Source organism: Oreochromis niloticus, linkage group LG18 (assembly GCF_001858045.2).
Source record: "Oreochromis niloticus isolate F11D_XX linkage group LG18, O_niloticus_UMD_NMBU, whole genome shotgun sequence".
In the NCBI taxonomy this organism is placed as follows: domain Eukaryota; kingdom Metazoa; phylum Chordata; class Actinopteri; order Cichliformes; family Cichlidae; genus Oreochromis; species Oreochromis niloticus.
In genome coordinates, this window is record NC_031982.2 from 31,317,523 (window position 1) to 31,340,831 (window position 23,309).

The following is a 23,309-nucleotide window of genomic DNA, read 5'->3' on the forward strand; positions in this document are numbered from 1 at the left end:
AGAGGTTGCCTTCATCCTGCTAACAGGGGTGGAGAGGAAGGTAAAGCATTGCAGCTTAGTTTGTCCATACATTTGACAATTTGCCATGTTTTTAGGGTGAACAAGTCCTTTATAATAAAGGTTACTTTATAATAAAGTGCATTGTGTCATAAACATAAACATTTCTACTAAAATATGCTGCAGAAAGGCAAACATGCATTTTTTAAATCATAATTACACTCAAACACCGTCGCAAAAGTCAGTTTAGTACGTCCTATGTTCTTTATATCCTTTTTATTGGATTTATTCTATATGCTGCCGTGAAAAAAGGTTGCTGTCGAAAAGAGTTTTGAAGCACAAAAACGCAGGACTTTTTTGTGTAAGGAGGGCAGCAACACACCTTTGATGGGTCTAGTCTGCCGTAAATGCAATAGAAGAAGGAAAGCGGAAGTGACGCGACTCTTACTATTTAGCAGCGTCTTCAGTATCCGAGAGTTTAAGGAAAGACGAACTGCAGCCGAAGAAATCTCAGAAATTTAAAAGACATCAGTGAAGAGATCAGCTGTCCACGCAGACTGTTGGATATCCGAGATAAAGTCACACAGGTGTGTAAAACGGCGTCAATGAGCTAACGCGGGAATACGACTCCTGTAGGACCCTGATCAGAGCTCAGTTTGCAGGCTCAAATCTCAAACCAGCGAGGAGCTACGAGCTGTTTATAATAGGAATAACACAAGTTTCTCTCTCTTTTTTTTTTAACGAAAACCTTTAAGCCCAAAGTTCAGTGAGACACGGGAGGGGCGTGACTAGTAAAAAGGCGGCTTTACACATTTAAATCAAAGAAACGTACAGAGAAAGTGGGGCAGGTCCAAATAGTCCTGAAATACCTCCTATTATGTCTCCTTATTCTAGCTACTTTTCCTTGACCTTGAAGGCAAGCGTAACGAGGTCGATAAAAGCTGTGAATGAGAATTAATAAGCACTTTAAAAGAGAAGCACAGCTCAGAGAGCTGCAGTGACTCCAGACTCAATAACAGAGTGACGCTGTGCTGACTCCAGTGTGCAAGAGATGGACTACAAAACCCGCAGCTGGGTTCTTATAAACGAGGTTAACAGGGGCTTCAATATTCGCCATGTCAGCAATGTTTCTGTTATGTATTCAATAAATTACAATGGTGTATACGTATACATCTCTACTTATATTTATTAGTCCTTTATTTATCCAGGTAAAAATCTCATTTCAAAGAGAGTCCTGGCATCATGGCAGCAAAAGTCAAAAAACATGTACCACATAAGCACATAACAATTAAAACAAATACAATATCCTGTACAAACATGTGAAAAATATAGAGTAACAGATCATTAAGAGCAACCAGTCTAGACCAGTTAATGGCACTTGCTGGGTTCCCCCTAGAATCTAAGCAGGGAATTTACCCAATGTGTTGTATAATATGTAATATGTTATGTGATTAGGTAGAGGATCGTTAGGGGGTCCTTTTGTCCCTCTCGGGGAGATACTCCCACAGGGCTTAAATCTGGGACATTTGACCCTAGAACTGAAGAAGCTTCTCGGATGAGAGGTGAAACGTCTTCAAGCAACTTAAAGAAGTCCAGACGCTTTTCTTTCCAAGCTCCTTAGACTATAATATGTAATATAAATTTATGCAATGTCATTTATGTAAATTTGTATAGAATATATTATATCTTATACACCTATTATGATATGTTATCTTATATTACAATGTAAATTTGAAGAGAAATTTATTTTGACAGTAGTCATAAAAGCAATAAAAATAATATATTACTAAAAATAACACCACTGATGGTGAAAAAACAACCACATAACAGCAGTAACCTGTTGTGTATCTCTTATGTGTTTGTGGAGATGTGCATGGCTTCAGCCCCAGGTGTCTGACCAAGGTCAGAAACGGATTCCAGATGTCATTAAATTACAGTTTTTGTTACTCTGGGAGGAAGTTATTCTCTGTAATGTGATGTGTCATTACCCAGAGCTCATGAGCGACTAATGTGGAGATGGATGCTTAGGTGAGGGTGGGACCATAAACTGATGGCTTTGCTTTTATGCTCAGCTCTTTCATCACCACAACAGACATCAATGCACTGATGTCTGTTATCGGAGAGTGGCATTATGTCTGGACCCTATCTCAGCTGTCGTAGCGCAGGAAGCTTGGTACACCCTGGACAGGTCGCCAACCTGATACAGGGCTAACACACAGAGACAGACAACCATTCTTACTCAGATTCTTGCCTATGGGCAACCAGTCGCCAATTAACCTAACCCCACTAACTGCATGCCTTTGAACTATGGGAGGAAGCTGGAGTACCCAGAAAGAACCCACATGTACCACATAAGTGATATGGGATATGTTGTCAAAAAGAGTGTGTAATTGGCACAGGTAGATTCCTCAAAGCTTTGAGCACAGCACCAAAACTTTGTCTCTATTATGTTACTCTTGACAGAGTCCTAACCATAAGTGTTTACAGTGGACCTGCACATATTGCTGTTCCTCAGTAATGCTGGTATTTCATGAAACATGGCAGAACTTAAATGAACTGTCTTTTCAGTTGTGCACAATGACCGAGCTACTAATGTGAAGATGGATGCAAATGAGAATATTGCAACTTAAAGCTTTTCACCACTTGCAGTACTAGTTATCATTCCTCCACTTTATTTATTGTTTTCATATTCTGTCTCAAAACATTTGTCACATTTGTGTTTCCCTGTCATCTCATTAGTAACCTTTTTGTTGTGTCCGTTTGTCCCTCAAGACCTCCCACAACAACATGAAGTGTGAGGAAGAGGAGGGTCTGGATGACCAGCAGGTCTGTAACCAGGAGAGAAATTCCAGTCTGAGCAAGCAGGGCCTAGAGCTCCCACAGATTAAAGAGGAACAGGAGGAAGTCTCCACCAGTCAGGATGTAGACTCGCTTGTAGTGAAGCAGGAGGCCGAAGGAATCATCGTCTGGACTGGGGAAGAGCGGCTCAGACTACTGGATACCATCTGGAAATGTGAAAAACACGACAAAGGCATGTAATGTTCTTAGTAAAAACAAATATGACTCATGTAGGATTCCAAACTGAACACCAAATTACTTTTACTTTTAGAGGTAGAGGATGAATTTAAGAGCCAAATGCAAGTATCATTATACCTCTCTTTCCTAAGCTAAATCTATACTTTGTGTCAGTTAGCTGATAAACTGACTTAAATTCTTAGACTGAACTTGAGACTAGATTTTAATGCAGCATTTTGTCCAAACTGAATACAATACTTTGCTTATTGAATCTAAATCATTTTGAAGTTCTTTATATTTACCCACAAATGTTGCTAAAAGTTTAGAAAGAAACAATCTTGAGAATGTAATTAATGGTACAACCCAAAAATAGCATAAGATAGAACTTAATTTATTCCCAGTTAGATGGTTGTGGTCAGTAAACATAGTAAAAACATTGTTACTGCCGTGAAAACTCCAAGGATAGGAAATTTAATTCCAGATAGCGAAAATAGGACAAGATCCAAATATTTTAATAACAAACAATAAAATATTATGTTGCATACATAAATATCTTTTGTTTAATTCATCTTTTAACTTTTGAATTCTGAGTTAGTTTTATTCAAGTAAAACATCATTCAGTTTTGGTCATAATTTAGACATTTAAATTGCTTTAGTCTAGTTTAAGTTAACTAAATATCATAAAACTTTCATAGACTAAATCTAAAGTTGATTTAATTGACTAAACTATAAAGTGTAAAAGTTTGTTGGGTTTTTACTGGAGAGCGTTGCTCCACATGGTTTGCAAAGCATCTTATTTTCATTGACATCATATCTGAAATATCTCTGTGCATGTACTCTTCTCTGCCTCCTAAATGTTGAGATTTCGTCACATTTTCATGAGAAATCAGAGGCATTGGAGTTGGCTAAACCCACTCTCTGAACCTGTTTACCAGGTGCAGATTAAATGTGCACATCTAACGTCACTGCACAAGAAGATTACTTCTGATTGGATCACTTACAAACTTGTCCGACCTTTCTAAAGAAATGACATTGTTCTGATTGGATCTCATCTCTGGAATATTTTCATCTCTTTATTATTCGTGGACAGTAGAAGTATCACTTCATTTCATTATAGTTTTTGTCCTTGTGCAGTAGTATTTATTTAGTTATCCTGTATTTGAATGCTTTAAATGCCCCCTTGTAGGGCTGCACGATTAATCGTTAGAAAATCGCGATCTCAATTCATACTTATGTGCGATCTCATTTCCAAATGACAACGATTTAAAAAAAAAAAAAAAGACGACGACGATTGTACCGCATTTTGATCCGGGACGTAATCTGCATGAAAACAAGCGCTCACTCTTCCTGCTCAACAAATGACAAGGGCGGAGCCTTATACCACGTGATACAGAAGCTGTGCCGTGTGATGCTCAAATTGGCAGGGAAAAAAACAACGGAGAACACGAGAAAGTGACAGGAGAAAATCCGTCCCGGTCAACCACCCAAACATCAATAACGGGAACCTTATACAGTGCTTCCCTATACACGTCGAACTCCCGCAGGCACAAAGAAATTACGGAGGCTATTACTTATCACCTGACCAAAGATATGGCTCCCATCAACACTGTGCAAAACGAGGGATTTTGGAAAATGATCAACACCCTAGACAAACGCTACACAGTGCCGTCCCGCAACTATTTTTCTATTGTTGCTATTTTTCTATTGTTGCACTACCTGCTCTATACACGCAGTGTCGAGCAACGGTGGAGACGGAATTTCAAGCAGCACAACATTTTGCGGCAACCACAAAATGTGAGGCATTTATTGTTTTTATGTTTATTTATTGTTTTTATGTTCAGTCTCAACTGTTATGAAGTTGATGTGCAGTTAATAAGTGCAATAAATATTTATATTGGAAAAGAAAATCGTGAGAGAATCGTGATCTCAATTCGAAGCAAAAAAATCGTGATTCTCATTTTATGCAAAATCGTGCAGCCCTACCCCCTTGTCTTCTTCTTTAATCCGGACACTTTTTTTGTTGCTTTCCCTCAGCCCCTGGACTGTATAGGGGAATGTAACAGATGGGGGCTCATCTGGAATTTCAAAAAAGGAGGTCTGAAAGCAATAATATTTCTTTTGTTGTATTTATTCTGTTGGTGTTATCTGTTAAATACCAAACTTACTAGTTAACTTGGATAAGTGTCCAGCTTTTACACTCAGTTTTTGAGAGAGGGTGAAGTTAGGGGAGATTTAAAAAAAAAAAAAAAGAACAAACACAAGTCTTTCTTAGAACAAACACTGAGGCTGACTTTACTGCATTTGAACACACAGTAAATGTGTTAAACTGATCACAGGTTGTTTGGGCTGTTATGTGGCAGTGTAACTGGTCAGAATCAGAACCCCCAGAACCCTGACAGATCTAAATGACAGTTTAAAATCTAACAGGTATACAACTTTGTCCGGGAACCATAACGGTAGCATTTTTGAGGGCTCAGTAGTACATGGGCTTTGCCAGAGAGATGGATGTTCTTTTGGGTTCTTTTGGATAGGTGTTGCTCTCCAAGCAGAGCTGGTCACTTTGCTTCATCGTGAGAGTTCTTTAAAATCCTTCTTTAGGCACTCTGTGTTTATTTAAATTATGCAGGGGTACTACTTTGCAGAAGACTTCCATGCTGGCTGAGAAGAAAGTGCTGCTCTTGACAAAAGCAGAGAATCTTGGCTGCCGGACTAAGAAAGATGTCAGCTGTGGTGGAGAGCATTCACACTGTGTGCATAAATGCTTAACAGCTCTTTCATGTGGTGAACAAAATATGGGTTTGATCACCGCGTGGTGTAATGTGATCATATACCTCCATCTTGACAGTGTAAAACTTTAGGTTCTGCAACTCTTGGAATAAATATAAAATTTTCACCAATTGCTATTTTATATCTATTTAATCAAATACAAAAATGTATATTTCGAAATACAATCGTAGTAGTCCTAACCAACTGGTATAGTAGTGGTGGACAAGCAGAGGACAATGGCCATAGTAATAAAGGTAGATAATACCAAGTGATAGCAACATCAGGATGAAGGAGAACTAGAAGCTTGAGAAATTACAAGGGCTGAGAGAAAAGGGGGAGGAAACATTGGTCTCAGTGGTAATCGAAGCACTCTGTGCAGTGACCCTCAAGCTGGGCGACTGGCTCCAGCAGATCCCCGGAACAACATTCAAGATCTCTGTCCAGAACAATGCAGTCAAACATTATTCGAACAGCAAAGATACTGCGCAGTAGTCTCAAGCTTCCAGGCCTCTGGTAGAGTTTGAAGGATAAAGACTGCTCGCTGAGTGAGAGGGGAATTCATATATATATATATAGATATATCTTTACAGCTCTTTCTGTATATATCCACTATACAGTGTGTGCACAGTTATTAGGAAAGTGAGTATTTTGGCCATATCATAATTTTTATGCATATTTTCAAACTTTGAGCTGTATAAACTTGAGTGCTTATTGGATTTAAGCATATCAGGTGATGTGTATTTGCGTAATGAGTGAAGGTGTGGTCTAAGGAGATCAACACTTTATTTAAATGTGTGTATAATTTTTAGGCAGCTTCTCTTCCTCTGGCAAAATGGGCCAAAAAAGAGATTTAAAAGACTCTGAAAAGTCAAAAATTGTGAACGGTCTTTCAGAGGGATGCAGCACTCTTGAAATTGCTCAAATATTGGAGCGTGACCACAGGACCATCAAACGTTTTGTTGCAAATAGCAAACAGCGTCGAAAGAAATGTATCGAGGCAAAAACACACAAAATTAACTGCGAAGGATTTGAGAATTTTTTTAGAAGGCACTTTCTTCAAGCAGTGGTACGGGGAAAAAATCTGCGTCTTTCAAGAAGACCATGAATTTTATGCAGGACAATGCTCCATCGCATGCATCGAAGTATTCCACTGGATGGCTAGCCTTAAGGATGAAAAAATAATGACATGGCCCCCTTCCTCACTGGACCTAAAGCCTGTTGAGAGCCTGTTGGCCCTGCTAAACGGGATAGGAAAACAGTACACTTCTCTGAACAGTGTCTTTGATGCTGTGGTTGCTGCTGCACAAAAGGTTGGTCATCAACCGATTAAGACGCTGACAGACTCCATGAATTGAAGGCTTATGACAGTTATTGAAAAGAAGGGTGGTTATATTGATCACTGATTTTTATTTTTATTTTTTATTTTTTTGACATGTCAGAAATGTTTATATGTAAATTTTGAGTTGTTTTATTATTTTCATCTGTTAAAGTGAAAATAATCTTTTATCAGATGTGTTTTTCTATTATGTTTGTCCCTTCAGACTTCCCGCAACAACATGTCTGTAAGCAAGAGGAGGATCTGGATGACCAGCAGGTTTTTGACCAGCAGGTTTTTAACCAGGGGGGCAACTTCAGTCTGGACCAGGAGGACCCAGAGCTTCCACAGATTAAAGAGGAACCAGGGGAACTCTGTACTAGTCAGGTGCTTGTGCTGAAGGTCGAGACTGATACCTTTATGGTGACTTCTACTTATGAGGAACCTGAACCAAACAGTGACCAGCTTCTTTCTTACAACTCTCCTGAACCAGAAAGTCGAGATGAGGATGAAAGTGAGCATGTGGACTCAGGATCAAATAGAAATGCAAAGCCTGAGAAGAGAGGACATCACAGAAACAGTAACAAAGCAGACAGCTGTCCTGTGTCAGAGAGTCAGTGTGAAACTGACACAAGTAAAAAGTCTTTAAAATGTGACACTTGTGGAAAAACCTTTGAATATAAATACAAACTGACAAAACATCAGAGAGTCCACACAGGTGAGAAGCCACATTCTTGTATCACTTGTGGAAAAATTTTTAGTTACTTGTCTGCGTTAAAAACTCACATGAGAAGTCACACAGGTGAGAAGCCATATTCTTGTAGCACTTGTGGAAAAATATTTAGTTACCTGTCTGCATTAAAAACTCACATGAGAAGTCACACAGGTGAGAAACCACATTGTTGTAGCACATGCGGGAAAAGGTTCAGTGATCTGATGAACTTGAAATCTCATATAAGAGTCCATACTGGTGAGAAGCCATATTCCTGTAGCACCTGTGGAAAAAGATACAGTGATAGGACGAACTTGAAAACTCACATGAGAATTCACACAGGTGAGAAGCCATATTCCTGTAACATCTGTGGAAAAAGATACAGTGATAGGACAAACTTGAAAACTCACATGAGAACGCACACAGGTGAAAAGCCATATTTCTGTAGCGCCTGTGCAAAAAGATTCACTTATAGGATACAGTTGAGAAGACACATGAAAATCCATGTTGGTTAAAAGCTTCCTACTTAGATAATGTATGAAAGCTGTTAGGTGGAACAGTTTGTTAATAGTGGAGCACATGTTCATGAGGAACCAAATCACTTCAAAGCGTGAAGGAAGAGCTCATACCATTTTCAGGTCAATATGGTATATATCCTGTCTAGAATAGTAATTAACTCTACTCCCTGAATTGTTTATTCCAATTGTTAGCTTTTTTTTTTTTTTGTATATGGAAAACACTGATTTTACAGCCATCCATCCCTTTTATGGCACTTTTCCAAGGCCAAATGTTGGGGCACACAGTCTAGGCAGAGAACTATAGACGTCACTCGTCCCGACAACCTGCTTCAGCTCATTTGGGGGACACCAAGGCATTAGGTTCTAGGTTAGCCAAAATATATAATTTCTGTAGTGTGGCCCGGGTCTGCCCTCGGGCCCCTTTGTGTTGGAACACCTCACCTAGGAAAAGCTCAGGAGGCATCCTATTCAGATGTCTGAGCCGCCTCAATTGGCTGCATGTCACATTATTTTTATTATTTAAGTCATGTAAATAGAACAAGATACAAAGCCTTAAAACATGTTAAAAACACAACAACCTTGATAAACCCGGAGTAGTTAGGATCTAAAAGCAAGGTTCATCACATCATCACTTAAAGACCGGATGACAACAAGCCAGATACCCCATGCTCCTATGAGGATGAAGAGCTGGACCTGAACCTGTGGTTCGATTAACACAGAGTCATTTCTCCTGTACCCTGGCATAGATCTTTCCCAGGAGTCAGAATAATGTAATTGGAGCACATCTTCCAGTCCCCCTTCTTAGGGTACCACTCCAGTCAGAGTTGTAGCCTTAGATTGCCAAGCAGAGAGGTGTGTCAGCCAAGAAAGTGCCACAACATTCAGAGTGTTGAGAAACTCATGGTGAATCTCATCCACCCCAGCAGCCCTGCCACCAAGGAGTTGTTTAACTACCTCAATGACCTCAGCCCCAGTAACGGGCAAGTCATCCCCCTAGTCTCCCTAGTGATCAGTTGGCAGCTCTGCTCCTCTATTCACTCATGTGTCCGAGACCACCAATAAAACATTGACAAAATCTATCCTTGACCTGGGGTGTCCTAGTGCCACATGCACTTATGTGAATAACTTATGCTCAGACATGGTGGTTGGCGCAAAAGTCCAGTGACAAAACATTAATCAGGTATGCTTTTTCTCTCAATCACACCCCTCTAGTTTGCAATATCATGTAGACATGAACATTAAAGTCTAAAAACAGGAAAATAAAGTGCCCAGATGTGTCACTTTCTAGCACCCCACCTACTGACTTTAATAAAGCTGGATATTCTGAACTGTCATTCAGCTATAATCAGGACCGGTTCCCTGACCCAAAGGCGCAGGGGAAAAGACACACTCGTCCATTGGGAAAACCCTATTGTACAGACAGTGAACTATGTGGGATATGAGTATACCCGTCCCTGCCTGTTGCCTTTCTATGTATGGGGAATCTAGAGTTTGGAAGAGTCTGAAACATCTCCAGAGTCTGAGCCATGCATTCAGGTGAACCTTACTATGTCTAGTCAGTCTCTCTCAATCTCATGCACTAGCTCAGATTTATTTCCTACCAGAGAGGTGACATTCTATTTGTCAACTTCAGTTTTTCCTACCATGAGCCAGGGTTACAACTCCTGGAGCCTCTGCCCTTCACTGCGACCCAGAGAGCATTGCACCCGACCTCTACAGTGCTTTCTGCAGGTGCTGAGTCCGCAAGAGCCCATTTTGCCTCTTTGGGCTGGGCCTGCTCAAGCCCCATCGGTTAAGGTGTGCCCACCAGGTGTTCTCTCTTGAGCCTCCTTCCTCCCTAGGCCTGGCATTAGGGATCCATGTGCTGGGCAGGGTGAACTGGTCCCTTGTTTTTCCTTGCTTCAAAGGGGTCACCTAAATCGCTCATCGTTGGCCCCTCACACAGGAACAATTTGCCTGGGAGACCCTAACAGGGTCAAGCCTCTGACATCATAGCCACTGTGATCACTGGGACAAACAAGCCCCTCTATGAATTGCAATAAGGTTGCAATTCACAGAGGGCTAATTTTACATTCGTCTGTATTTGTACTTTTGTTATTCTTTTAAGTTGTAGAGGTGATACTTAAAACATTAGCTGTAGATTGAAGTTCTTAATCGTTTTCACTAAACTAAGCTTTGTTGAACAAAATAAAGCATGAATTTTTTTTGGGCTTGTTGCTTTTGTTTAATAGCCTAGATTTCTCTGTCATTCAATAAAAAGGTTTTACTACACAGGAGTAGAAGCTGTAAATTGACACACACAAGACAAATAATATCGAGTCATTATCAATTCATATGTTGTGATGTAAGGTTAAATTTCAATATGCACTTAAAAGTTATGTTTATAAAGTTTACATAAAAACTTAAATAAATCTTTTTGAGACCAACACTTTTGATGAACTGTAATCTCTAAGACAGGGGTGTCCAAATGTTTTGCGAAGAGGGCCAGATTTGGTGAGGTGAAAATGTGTGGGGACCCACCATTCAGCCTGACATTCTTTGAACCATTAGCATTAAATGCAAATTACCTATTGAAATAAAAATAAAAAAAATAAATTGAAAATGGCATAGTTATTATTTCTTCACATAAACACAAATAAATTCAAACAAGTTTTTATCCACATACAATAAAGAAAATGTCTGTCTGGGGGGAAAAAAACTTCAGGAAGATTAAACGTATCTGAGTTTGTTTTAAATATACAGTATTATTCACTATTAAATGCTCCCTGTAATTTGCTGGATTCAAAACATGTGAGCACAGGCATATTGTAACGCTGACTGAATCAGTGTATCACTCGCTCTTTTCTTTTTTTAATTGACAATCAAAGAACAAATATATATTTTTTGAATTTGAATTGCCTATCAAAAAGGAAATAGTACTTGTTTTTATTATTTCAATTTTAGATTTGGATCAAAAATATGAAATGGAAAAAAGGGCAGCTGGAACAAATTTAATTTTAAAATTTAATTTGTCTGGTTTACGAGACCTGGTTTCATTGTCCATTAAAAAATTAAAGAATTAATGATACATGGATTGAAAAGAGTCTGTGCATATTCAAAATTGGGGTTTTGATCATCAGAAAAAAGAATATAAGTATGAAATAAATTCACTGATATTTTAGAATTTATTCACCTCAGAAGACTAAACCAATAGCCTGCATTAATTTGAAGGGTGATACAGAGATCTCGACTACATTGAAAAAGCCAAGTCTTACTCAAAGACAGTGGTTTTATGTTACACAGGTGAAATTCGGTTAGTCTTTATCTTAGAGCTTAAAATTAGAGCCTAAAATATGAAATCATTGTTCTGCCGTCTTTAATGTTTTATTTAAATTCAGAACCTATTTTAAGATTAATTTCTCACACAGTACTCTGTTGTAATAATAATAATAATAAATTATTATTATTATTATTACACTTTATTTGTGGGCACCTTTCTAATACTCAAGGTCACCTTACAAAGCATAGAAGACAAACTCATTCTCAGGATCATGTTATTTTCGGACTCTACTGCAGAAGAGTATCAAATAAGTTTTTGCAAAATCCGCAGACAGTTACTGCTTGGTTTCTTTAGGAGTATGAAACGGTGATTTACTATTTACTTTTTCAGATCAGTAACACCATCTGGGCCGGTTCTAGACAGGCATATATGAGGGGGCAGAGAGAAATGTAAATATTAACAAAACTTTAAAAAGTAGGCCAAGTTACAAAGAAAAAGGCAATAAACCAAGTCTTGAAAAATAAAACCGAAAAATAGAAATACAGAATAAAAAAAATCTCCATCCAGATCTTTACAACCAACAACATAAAATCTATCTTAATTAAATGGCCTAATTCTTAGATAAATTTGCAAAATAAAGTATGAATAAAATAAGACATTCATTTCATGGAAACTCAAATTAACAGAGTCACATTAAACGCACATCATTGCCTGCCGTAACCGTTCGTCACAGTTGCGCTTCACCTTAAAGGTAGGTTGATAAATTGCATTTAGCTTAACCACAATACTTTCACATGTGTTCTTTATATACTTGAGTCCAGCTTGAAGGCGGTGGCAAGATGAGTCAAAACCCGCGGTCCATGCACTTTAGGCACAGCTGTCCGTGTTGAGCGTTACTTCCACACTCCACCAAGTTTAAAACAAAGTCACGCAACTAAAGGAAAAATTAAAAAATATTTCAAACAAATACAAAATTAAAACATTAAAATAATTCACTGTCAGTTACATTGTGACGACAGAGATTGGCTGCATAATTTTGCTCTGCTCTGCCTATTAAGAAACCTGACACTCGGTGATTTGCATACTAACAGTGCTGGGGTGAGTGGGGCAGCCTGCGTACAGAGCACGGAGGGAAACAACTAACAAGACATGAAACCTATAATCTCATTTGTCCTTTTCCAGTGGATTTTTCAGCTACCTTTGTAAATAAAGCCCATATTCAGTTTTGGGGTAATCTATTATTTTCTTTCTCAACTTCTAAAAGTTTGATTTAAGCGGGCGTTCCCCCTCTTGCCCCGGCCCCGAACACCATCAACTTAAATAGTGATAGAAAGCATAGTATCACTGGTCTGCCCCACTTAAGATCAAAGTGTGCTTAATGGGACCCACGATCTAAAATGAGACCGTGCTTAACTTGAATCAGTGGGAGGGCGCTAGTACACATTACCGACTAGCCTGCCGGAAACACAATGACGAAGAAGAAGAAAAACGGAAGTGACAGGATGTTATCGCTGCTCGGCACAGTAGAATTTACGGAGAGACTTCGTGCAGCAGGCGATGAAATCTAAAACCTTATTAAAGCTCGAGTGAAGAAATCATCCGTGAATGCAGACTATTGGATATCCGAGATAACAGGTATGTAAAACTGTGATGTGAAAAGATCCACTACGAAACGTGTATCCTACGTCTTTCCCTGCAGGATTTACGAACGACGACCACTGGTAAAAAAGAACGCTTGAGCACAAAGGCGCGAGTTTTAAAGAAAAGCGAACATATGTTTTTAGATTTACTCACCGTCTTTTTTATGGTGTTATTTTTGTGCCACTATTCTGAGCGCACGTAAAAAGAATTTGCCAGCAAACGTGTTGCATTTTGAGGACATTTATTTTGAACGAAGAAAGGCTAACTTTTAGCGAACAAAATTCACTGCTGCGTGCAAAATTTATTTCAGTGTTTGCTATTATCCATATACACACACAATAGCAGCCCCTCCCGCTCAGTTTTTGCATTTGCTTTTGCTCAGATCGCTGCGGACTTGCAGCATTTAGATACTTTACACAGTGCAGCTGTAGATCTGTAAGGCCAAGGGACTGTGTGCCTTCGTTGTGTAAACATGCCAGAGACTGAGTGAATGTACAGTGTGATCAGGGTAAGTCAATGACAGTAGGTCTTCGGGATTTCTACTCCGTTGCCGTATTTCATACGGGTCCACATTTCCATTGCACTCTATGTTTTGCAAGTACTGTCTCTTTGCACCCGGACGCAATCTGTCTCTATACCGTCCTTTTTCTTTTGAGCTGCTTTTAAGCATGGTTCGTAGCAATCTTCTTTCCACCGCGGTTTATTTTGATTCGTGGCCTTCAAAAACGGCTCCGCGCTCCCCCAATAACAGGAAGTAGTGTGGAGACAAAGCACGGAAACGGAAAAGACGTAGAAAAAGAGAAAAAACATTTGTTTTTACCCAGTTACATAATTTACATTTCATCATTTGTGTGTGTGTGTGTGTGCGCGCGCGTGTCACACACGTGTGAAGGGGTTGTATTGTGATCTGGATATGTGGGGTAAACGACTATCTTTGTCTAAACCGGTGAGGTGATTTCAGTAGGCACATGAAGGGCTGAGCCAGGGTCTCCCAATGCTTTCACACAAAATCTCTAATGATAATGACCCATACCCTTTTTTTTCCACACCTTGGCTTGTCCATGATCATTGACCCACTTAAATAGTCCCTAAAGTGGGTCAACGATCCTCTTAAGGGACACCTCCCACTAGGTTTTAAATACCTGGGACTCTCAACCGTTTGGCCTTAGAACTGGAAAAGTTTATAGGATTAGAGGTGAAACATAATCCAGTAGCTTTCTTTCCCAGATCATCAGGCTACTAAGTTTTCCCTTCCCACTGTTGCCAGAATGGTAGGGTCAGTATATAAAGTCCCTTGAGACAACTGTTATTGTGGTTTGGTGGTATATGAATAAAATAAAATGTAATTGAAAATTAAATTAATTTGATTAGACACACAGACATCATAATAATAATAATAATAATAATAATAATGGAATAGAAAAGTAAAATTATCATTATCAAATTATCAATAATAAAGACGGCTATGGGACAGGAGCTTGGTATATGTTTGTTATGATTTTGACAAACGTATACATATGGTGGTTCACTGAGGGTCAGTACTGGCTGGTACTTTCTGTGCTAAGAGCAGCAACTTGTAAATGAAGAGGAAAATCCCTCAGGCAGACACAGAGGACAATCACCTTTGTATAGTTACAGTTTAGTTATTACAAATACCTCATTATTCTTCTTTAAAAAAATAAAAAATCTGTGTGTGTTCTTCAAAGTCTCTGTTATTACCCAGAGAGAACCCTGTATCAAGTTACATTGTGTCACCGTCTGTTCTTATGCGTTGTTTTACTACTCTTCTATTCTTTTTTTTTTTTCAATAATGGTTGAAAAATTGTTACCATTTGCTTTAATCTAAATATACATTTTAATTCATGTAGTCACTGTTGTTTTATTTGAACATACAACAGTGAAAATCAAACTGGCTTAAATGAAGCTGGCAGCAGCCACCTGAATGTTGTGCACTCTGAACTTTGTCAATAAAAGTGTCATAACTTGAATCACTCACAGAGGTGCTCTTAAACATTTGTCCCATTTGTACGCTCTAAATTTCACTCACATATGTGAGCAACATGCTCACAGTGTACAGGCTTGCTAGAAAATATTTCCTCAGATGTGCCGTCAGATCTGTCATCATACTAGTAACCTTCTTGTTATGTCCCCTTATCCTTTAAGATCCCCTACAGCAATATGAAGTGTGAGGAAGAGGAGAGTCTGAATGACCCGCAGGTCTATAACCAGGAGGGGAACTTTGGTCTGAGCGAGGATGGTCCAGAACTTCCACAGATTAAAGAGGAACAGGAGGAAGTCTGCACCAGTCAGGAAATAGCGCAGGTTATAGTGAAGCAGGAGTCTGAAGAAATCTTCGTCTGGACTGGGAAAGAGCGGTTCAGAGTGCTGGATAACATCTGGAAACATGAGGAAGACTTACACTGCACAGGTATATAAAACTTAAAACAGTCTTAATAGGGAAAAAATATGATTGATGTAGGATCATGTAGTGGATATATAGTGCATTTACCTCTTGTTTAACCCCTGGGTTGAGGTTGAGCCCAGGCTCATAGTCAGGCTCACCTTAACAACCTAACCCGAGAATGCTTTTTCACTGTTTACAACAGTGTGTGAAATATACTGACTACACTTATACGGTTTTGACAAAATATTGAGCCAGCAGGCACGGTCCCTTCTGCTCATTGTGTTATGACAAAAATTTACATCATTGGGACCCAAGCAGACCTTCAAGTGCAAAACCTACTTTTTTTTTGTTGTTCTCTGTTCACAGATGCACTCTCCCTCTCCTTTTATCTTGTGCTCTTTCACAAACACACATATGGTGCCTTTCTGAACAATTCGGAATTTGGCTTAGCTTTCTCAAATTTATGTGTTGATGCATGCGCAATCATCCAGGTGAATCCGAATCAACTCTTTGGGACTTGCCAAATTTACATCTGCAACACACCAACTGTTGAGTAACGTCCCATCTGAGAGATGTGAAACGCAGCATTAGAAATGTACAGCCCACACTTACCACAGACTTCTTACACTCTCCCACAGGCCCGCACACACACGATATTATCAAACTAGAAGAAAATGGACCCGTCAAACGCGAAGATTCTGACTCCGTAACAGCGCCGGACGAAGATGGGTTTTCTGTCCACTCCTCTGGGCTCGACTCTGCCGATAGTGACGATGAAGCTGACTTGAGTGAAGAAATGTATCCGTACTACGACACGTATGTATACATTTATGAAATATTGTTTGTTTCTGAGTTAGAGAAAATAAAATCTATACAGCATTAAATATACATCATTATATTATTCTCATGGTGAACGCTTCTAACACTGTTCAACTTCTTTGTGTGAAGTGATGATGATGATTATGAGGAGGAGGAAGAGGAAGAAGAAACCGAGACCGCCACTACTCTGGATGGAGGCAGAAGAAGATTAAGGAGTCAGAGGAGTTGGCCTTCAGCAAACAAAGCCAAGCGCTCTAGGTCAGAGCCACTCTCTGTTGATGCAGCTGCCTGGAAAAGTGAAAAGGACCCCGACAACTTGCCACACCCCCTGCCACATTTCCTTCCCACGAGAAAGCCAGGTATCCAACTACCTCTTTCAGAGTATCTGACCAATCCATCTCCATCTAAGCTCTTCAAGATGTATTTTAACTGGGCCGCTGTCAAAACACTGTGTGCAAACACAAACAAAAATGCAGCAAAAAATATTGCTGCAGGTAAAAAATTCAAATGGGCTGAGCTCACAGAGGCTGAACTCTATCGCTACATTGGCCTGACACTGTACATGTGGATTCTGAAGCTGCCAAATATCAAGGATTTTTGGCGTGCCAGTTCCATCTTTTATATGCCGTATCCTAGCAAGGTAATGTCGAGAACCCGGTTCCTCCTCATCACCTGGAACATTCATATGAGTGACCCTGCTGAAGATGAACTCAACGACCGCAAAAAAGGCACCGATGATTATGACTGCCTGCACAGAATACGCCCCCTGTATGACAGTTTGCGTGTAGCCTGCAAAGCGGTGTACCATCCCCAGAAAAACCTCTCTGTGGATGAGCGCATGGTACCAACCAAAGCCAAAACTGCCCTAAAGAAAAACATAAAGAATAAGCAAAAAAAGAGGTGGATAAAATTTTTTGTGTTGTCTGACAATACGGGGTACACTTTTGACTTCAAGGTTTATACAAGGAAGTCCATTCTGGCAACCAGGAGGGGACTGTCATTTGATGCAGTGGTGTCACTCATCAACAAAAACTGCCTGGGATCTGGATATCACCTTTACTGTGATAAGTTTTATACCAGCCCAGCACTGTTCCGCCACCTTCATGACCTGGGGTTCGGAGCATGCGGCACATTTCGGGACACGAGAATCGGCACCCCAAAAACCAAAGTTAATGCCATGACCAAAGAATCTCCAAGAGGGACAGTCAGGTGGATCAGAGAGGGAGCCCTCATTTTCATCAAGTGGATGGACACAAGGGAGGTGAGTGTGTGCTCCACCATGCACACTGCCTTCTCAGGGGACACTCTGAAAAGGATGTGTAAGGTTGGTGGAAAACGCAGAGTAGTCGAGGTGCCGGTGCCATCGGCTGTGAAAGACTACAACAGCTTTATGGGGGAAGCTGACCTGTCAGACCAGCTGATTGGCTCCTATTCCTCATGGAGAAAGAGCAGGGCATGGTATGTGATGGTGCTGTATCATTTCATTGACATTGCTGTAACAAACAGCTACTTACTCAGCAAGGAGCTGTGTGGCAGACTGGAGGAGCAGCCGGTGAAGCACCAGGCCTTCCTGGAACAGCTGATAGCTGAGCTCTGTGGGGTGCCCCTACAATCAGTCCCAGAGAGGTATCAGCACATCCCTGTTGCCATTGTTGAGGGGGCATCTGGCCACAATAAAGCGTCAAAGGGGCGAAGGAAGTGCAAACTGTGTCGGAAGTGCACTCCCTTCATGTGTGAGGCATGTAGAGTGGCTCTGTGTGTTATCGTTGACAGGAACTGTCACAAGCTGTATCACAGCTCCTTTAAGGATAGTGAAAATTAAAGTTTGACTTTATGCTTCTCTATATGTGTGTGTGTGTGTGTGTGTGTGTGTGTGTGTATAGTAACTTTGCAAATGTTTCACATGTGCATTTTGTTTTAGTTTTTAATGCTGTTAATACATTTAAAAATGATTGCATCTCAAAAATGAAGCTATAAACACACTAGCAATAAATTTCGAGAGCTTCAAAAGGATTCTGTGACCATTTTCTTTCTCCATTTATAATTTTGAGGCATACAGCTATAAAAAGTTTTGTATATAGAAAATTACATCTTTATAAAAATCTGTTTTTTGGGCTTATTGTACTTTACCCATTTCTTAGTTGCTAAGAACTTATTACATATTGAAATTTGGGAAATGAAGGTTATAATTATGTAGCCAGCTGAAATGGCACATTTCACACAGCATGTAAAAATACAAGGATAAGCTGTAGCAGACTTGTTCTATGGGAGATCACGGAACAACTTTGAACCCTCTTACCATCTGTAGACCAAAGAACAGATTGGTCTGTAGGCCTGGATTAGTTCCACAAGTTACCATATCAGCGTATGTGAATGCCCTTCATAATACTGAAAACCCAGGTTTGAACTTGAAGTTAACTCGATCAGCCTCAAATTTTGCTTTAAAGTACAAACTTGTGATCACAGTATCTGCTTCTGCGTTTTAGTTGATAGTTGCTATGATAACTTTCTTTACCCTAAAAAAAAAATCTCTGGCAGACTTGGAGTTAGCTGAAAATTAATCAAACTTTGTAACAAATTCACATCATTAAACTAATAAATAATGTCTAAAGATACATTTAATTGATACTATTTAATTTAATTAAGACAATGGAGGCCCCAAGGCATACATACAACAACGACCAAGAAAAAAACAAATCAATTCAATTTTATTTGTATAGTGCCAAATCATAGTAACTGTTGCCTCAAGGTGCTTTATATTGTAAGATAAAGACTCCACAACAATACAGAGTGAGTGAAAAAGAAAGTGCATCATGGAAACCCCCGGTAGCCTAACTGCATATTGCAGAATAACTAAGGCAAGATTAAGGGTCACGCAATCCAGCCCTAATATTTAATTGAAGGACATATACTCTTTGAAAATACCTTCAAGATTCCTCAGTGCTACTAGAGGCCAAGGTAATACCATCCACAGTAATAATCTGGTTAGGTACCAAATTCCTAAGATTTTAAGGGGCAAGTACAGTAACCTCAGCTTTATATGAATTGAGCAGCAGAAAATGTGAGGCCATCTAGGTCTTTATGTCTTTAACACATTCCTGCAGTTTAACAAATTGGTGTGCGATATGCCATCTTTGCCTTCTAATGATATTGCCTATAGGAAGCATGTAAACAGAATTGGCCCTAGCACAGAACCCTGTGGAACTCTCCATTTACACAAACAAATTGGAGTCTTTTAGAGAGATGGAATTCAAAACACTGAAGCGCTGTAGTTGTTTAAGTAAGTTAAATAACTACAGCCTGCTCTAATCACTGTAATAAAATACTATGGCCAATAGTATTGAATGCTGCACTGAGGTCTGGCAGGACATGAGTCCACTGTCAGGGACGAAAGAAGATCATTTGTGACCTTCACTAAAAGCCATCTCTGTACTGTGATGGGCTCTGAAACCTGACAAAAAGTCACCAAATAGGAAATTCCTCTGTAGATGACCGAATCCCCCAGGTATTGTATATTGTAATGTTTAGTGTGTGTGAGGAAATGAACCTTTGTAGATAAATTTTATGTAAGCTTTCATTTTTTAAACATTTTTCTAAACAGCCTCCACCACTTTGCAGTCTGCCTCCCAACCCACTACTAGCAACCATCACGATGCCCCGGTCAGCTACCGGCTCCTTTCGCCGCTCCAGCCCAACACACCAACCTACACAACTATGCAACCTCCCCAGCAAATAGTCTGCGTTGAATGCCTTTGATAATGAAAGTATGCTGTGATAAAATTAGTTTCATCACAATTTCATTGTAATTTTACCATTGAAACACTAATTTATATTATTAAATATCATCTTATTTTGATTTTTTAGATTCCAGAGACTCTGTGAGGCAACTTTTAAAAGGCAAATTCGAAAATGTTGTACTTTGAAATTTTACATAGGATTTCATCTACATGCGAAAGGGATAAACTTGTAAACAATTTGAGCTGATTGAACTACTTAAACTTGAAATCAAAATGTGAAGCCATAACTTATGGATATCATTGTTTTTTCTCATCACAATGCTTATCCGGTTTATCACAAGCCAGTTCTATTGTTCTTTTTAACAGATGCAGCCTTCCAAAAACTGATAACTATGGTGACAGAGCTGACCAGAGAAGTCAGGGACCTCCGTGAGGAGTTCAGAGCCTTCCGTCAATCCTGCAGCAGTGAACCTGTTGATGCTGGGATTTTGCCTCTGGATTTGCCTTTACATAATATGGATGAGCTGAACAATGCAGAGGCAACTCTGCAGTTACCAGAAGCAAATAAAACAATGGTAAGTTCTTAAAGCTTATGTAACTTTTGTAACTCAGAACTTAATAAATTGTCCAATTTGGTTCAACCGCTTAAAATTGTTTGCTGCTGTCCTGCTTGAATATACATCAGCATGCTATCATTGGGAGATCCAACAAATAGGAAATATTTTGGTTAATTCCTATTATCTCTGGAAAATTAGGCTTTGGGAAAAAAACACTGTCTCTTTCAATTATTTCATATCAACTCACAAGCATATTCATACACATTTAAAACATAAGTCACAATAATTCAATTTTTAAAAATATTTTGATAGGTGAGACGCTTTTCTTTGATTGGAGGGACCACACTGGAGGTGCGAGTCCGTCGTATACTAGCCTATGCCATTACAAATGAGCTGGCTTCTGGACTTAACTGGACTGGCAGAAAAAATAAGGACCAGACCAAGCAAAAAAGGGCATTTAAAGAAACAGTGCTCTGCAAGTGCATCTTTGGTAAGTTTTATTGTTTATTGTAGTTTTATGAGCCTTCAGTGAACCAATGGAGTGGATCAATTGAAGTGCTAGATGCATCTGTCATTTCCTGTGTCAGGTCTTTGCTAGATTTTTTTCCTCTTTTTAAGAACATGACTTTTATGTCCTGTTAACCTGGAGATAGTGTTTTAGGTCTTCCACTTCTTTTGTCCTCCATTTGTTCAGTTTCTTCTCTTTTTTTTTAAGGACACATGGGACACAATGAAAGACATGCCAAATTTTCAGCTAATAGCTCTGTGGGAATCACCTTGTTGGTACAAAAATATAGTTTTATGTCCATCACACTGGCATTTTTCATGATTCAGCTTCATAGTTTAATTATGTATTTGGGACCGCTGAATTGGAGAGACAACCAAAAATTTCTTTGGACAAGCCAAGCCACCATGCTGAGCTTTCAGCTAATAACACTCAGTTTCTTGAAATCTCTTCACAGGCATCTTAAAGCCCACCTACATCTCACGTTAGCTGATCTCAATAGGTCACATAATAGGGTGAGGCAAGGTCTCACAATAGCTTCACCTGAAACCTCTGCTGATAATGACCCACACCCTTTTTCACACCTTGAAAAAGTCACCTTTCATGTGATGTGATACATGATCATTAGTGGGTTCTTGACCCTCTTAAAGGACTGCTGTCACCAGGGTTTAAGTATTTGGGACTCTCAACTATTTAGTTTTAGAACTGAAGAAGCTTCTTGGATAAGAGGTGAAACGCCTTCAAGAAATGTAAAGAAGTCTCGATTTTTTTTCCCAAGCTCTTGAGATTTCTCTGAAAATGATGAGATACAAGCACTGGGATGAAAATTAGCAAAAAAGCAGCCAACCTCCAAAGAATGTTGAAAGACCGGAAACTATTACTACGAACAAAACAAAGTAGTCTGGCACCTTGGAAGCAAAAAAATAATAAATTTGGCAGACTTATTTCTACCTTAACCATGGCAAGGTGATAGTTGTGGCTTGCCCAGTCCTCGTTGTCTGAGGAATACAGGAAAATGCTTAGGACACTGTGTAATTTCAGGTCCCATGTTTGGTCCTGCAGCCAACCAGATCATGGAATATCGCACACCGGTGAACAAAGTGAGACAGCAGCTTGCTGATTTCAGCCTTGTGACTTTCATGTTAATCAGCCTAGTAGTTTATACCAGCGGTCCCCAACCTTTTTTGTGCCACGCACTGGTTTAATGTCAGACAATATTTTCACGGACCGGCCTTCAAGGTGTCGTGGATAAATACAACAAATTAAAATGATATGACCAAGACAAAAACTGTGGTATTTTGTAAATATCATAATAAAATTCAGCAAATTCACAGTAAAACTGTGCAACTTTATTAGCAGCGTCCTCCTGAAATGCGGCAACAACATTGAGAGTAACATCCTCCTCTCCGCCCCTTAATGCTCTCTGGTCACTATGGGAACGTGTAAATATTTCTTTCAAAATAAGAGACACAACTACAACAGACCCAGGGAAACGGAGTTAAGGATTAAAAAAAAAAGACTAACACTAAACCCTAACCATAAATTTCACACCCGGGCCTTCGGTACCGGTCCGTGGCCCGGGGGTTGGGGAACGCTGGTTTATAGGCTTTCTCCCTGCTTTTGACAAGAGGTTGTTCATATTTAAGCTCTAATTAAGCCTTTCTTTTTTTCTCTTTCTTTTTTTGCTTGTTTGTTTTTGTCCTAGATGGCCTGACTCAGCAGGTGGGGGTAAATGCAGTTTCTGAGTTTGCCTTCGCCCAAGCAGTGCAGAAATGGCTCCGCTATGCTCCCGATCGGATGGGTGGTGCAGGACGCCCGATATCCAGCCCCATCCCGGAGTAAACTAAGAACAATGACTTCTAACTAATACATTTAACAATAAATCTTTTTTTATAAAATAAATAGTTTTTTTTATTGATACAAATATGTCTATTGTCATTTTTTTTAATCACATAATGCCCAGTGCTTAATTTTATAGGGCTATTGATATAGACATGATAAATTGTAGAATAATGTTCAACATATAATGGATATCCTCTTTTTAGATCAAACACAATTGTCTTT

At 39.5% G+C, this 23,309-nt stretch overlaps 3 protein-coding genes across 11 annotated transcripts in view; all 3 read left to right on the top strand.

The window, feature by feature from the left end:
• Positions 1-23,309, top strand: part of LOC109195563 (tripartite motif-containing protein 16) — a 1,176,058-nt gene that overhangs the window by 844,317 nt on the left and 308,432 nt on the right. The gene's annotated exons all lie outside the window — the stretch shown is intronic.
• Positions 410-10,527, top strand: LOC100695089 (zinc finger protein 391). Its single transcript, XM_003459073.5, has 3 exons — positions 410-584; positions 2,770-3,028; positions 7,320-10,527. The coding sequence occupies exons 2-3, from the start codon at positions 2,785-2,787 to the stop codon at positions 8,318-8,320; spliced, it is 1,245 nt and encodes a 414-aa protein (XP_003459121.1). The 5' UTR covers positions 410-584; positions 2,770-2,784; the 3' UTR covers positions 8,321-10,527.
• Positions 13,048-23,169, top strand: LOC100694831 (piggyBac transposable element-derived protein 4). Of its 9 annotated transcripts, XM_013266740.3 has the most exons (7): positions 13,050-13,217; positions 15,387-15,651; positions 16,266-16,443; positions 16,576-16,805; positions 20,550-20,758; positions 21,053-21,230; positions 22,951-23,169. In XM_013266740.3, exons 2-7 carry the CDS (start codon positions 15,402-15,404, stop codon positions 23,085-23,087), a joined length of 1,182 nt encoding a protein of 393 aa, XP_013122194.1. In that variant the 5' UTR covers positions 13,050-13,217; positions 15,387-15,401; the 3' UTR covers positions 23,088-23,169. The 9 variants fall into 9 exon arrangements, 8 of the variants coding, with proteins under 8 accessions (XP_025756117.1, XP_013122193.1, XP_025756119.1 ...); XR_002057136.2 differs by lacking the exons at positions 21,053-21,230; positions 22,951-23,169 and adding an exon at positions 20,048-20,210 and having other exon boundaries at positions 13,048-13,217; positions 16,576-18,072; positions 20,550-20,687; XM_025900332.1 differs by lacking the exons at positions 21,053-21,230; positions 22,951-23,169 and adding an exon at positions 20,065-20,210 and having other exon boundaries at positions 13,048-13,217; positions 16,576-18,072; positions 20,550-20,687.

Coding starts and splice junctions, on each gene's coding strand:
- LOC100695089 (XM_003459073.5), top strand. CDS start 2,785: ATGAAGTGTGAGGAAGAGGAGGGTCTGGATGACCAGCAGGTCTGTAAC. Junction 3,029..7,319: donor ATGTGAAAAACACGACAAAG/GCATGTAATGTT, acceptor TTGTCCCTTCAG/ACTTCCCGCAACAACATGTC.
- LOC100694831 (XM_005464383.4), top strand. CDS start 15,402: ATGAAGTGTGAGGAAGAGGAGAGTCTGAATGACCCGCAGGTCTATAAC. Junction 15,652..16,265: donor GGAAGACTTACACTGCACAG/GTATATAAAACT, acceptor ACTCTCCCACAG/GCCCGCACACACACGATATT. Junction 16,444..16,575: donor ATGTATCCGTACTACGACAC/GTATGTATACAT, acceptor CTTTGTGTGAAG/TGATGATGATGATTATGAGG.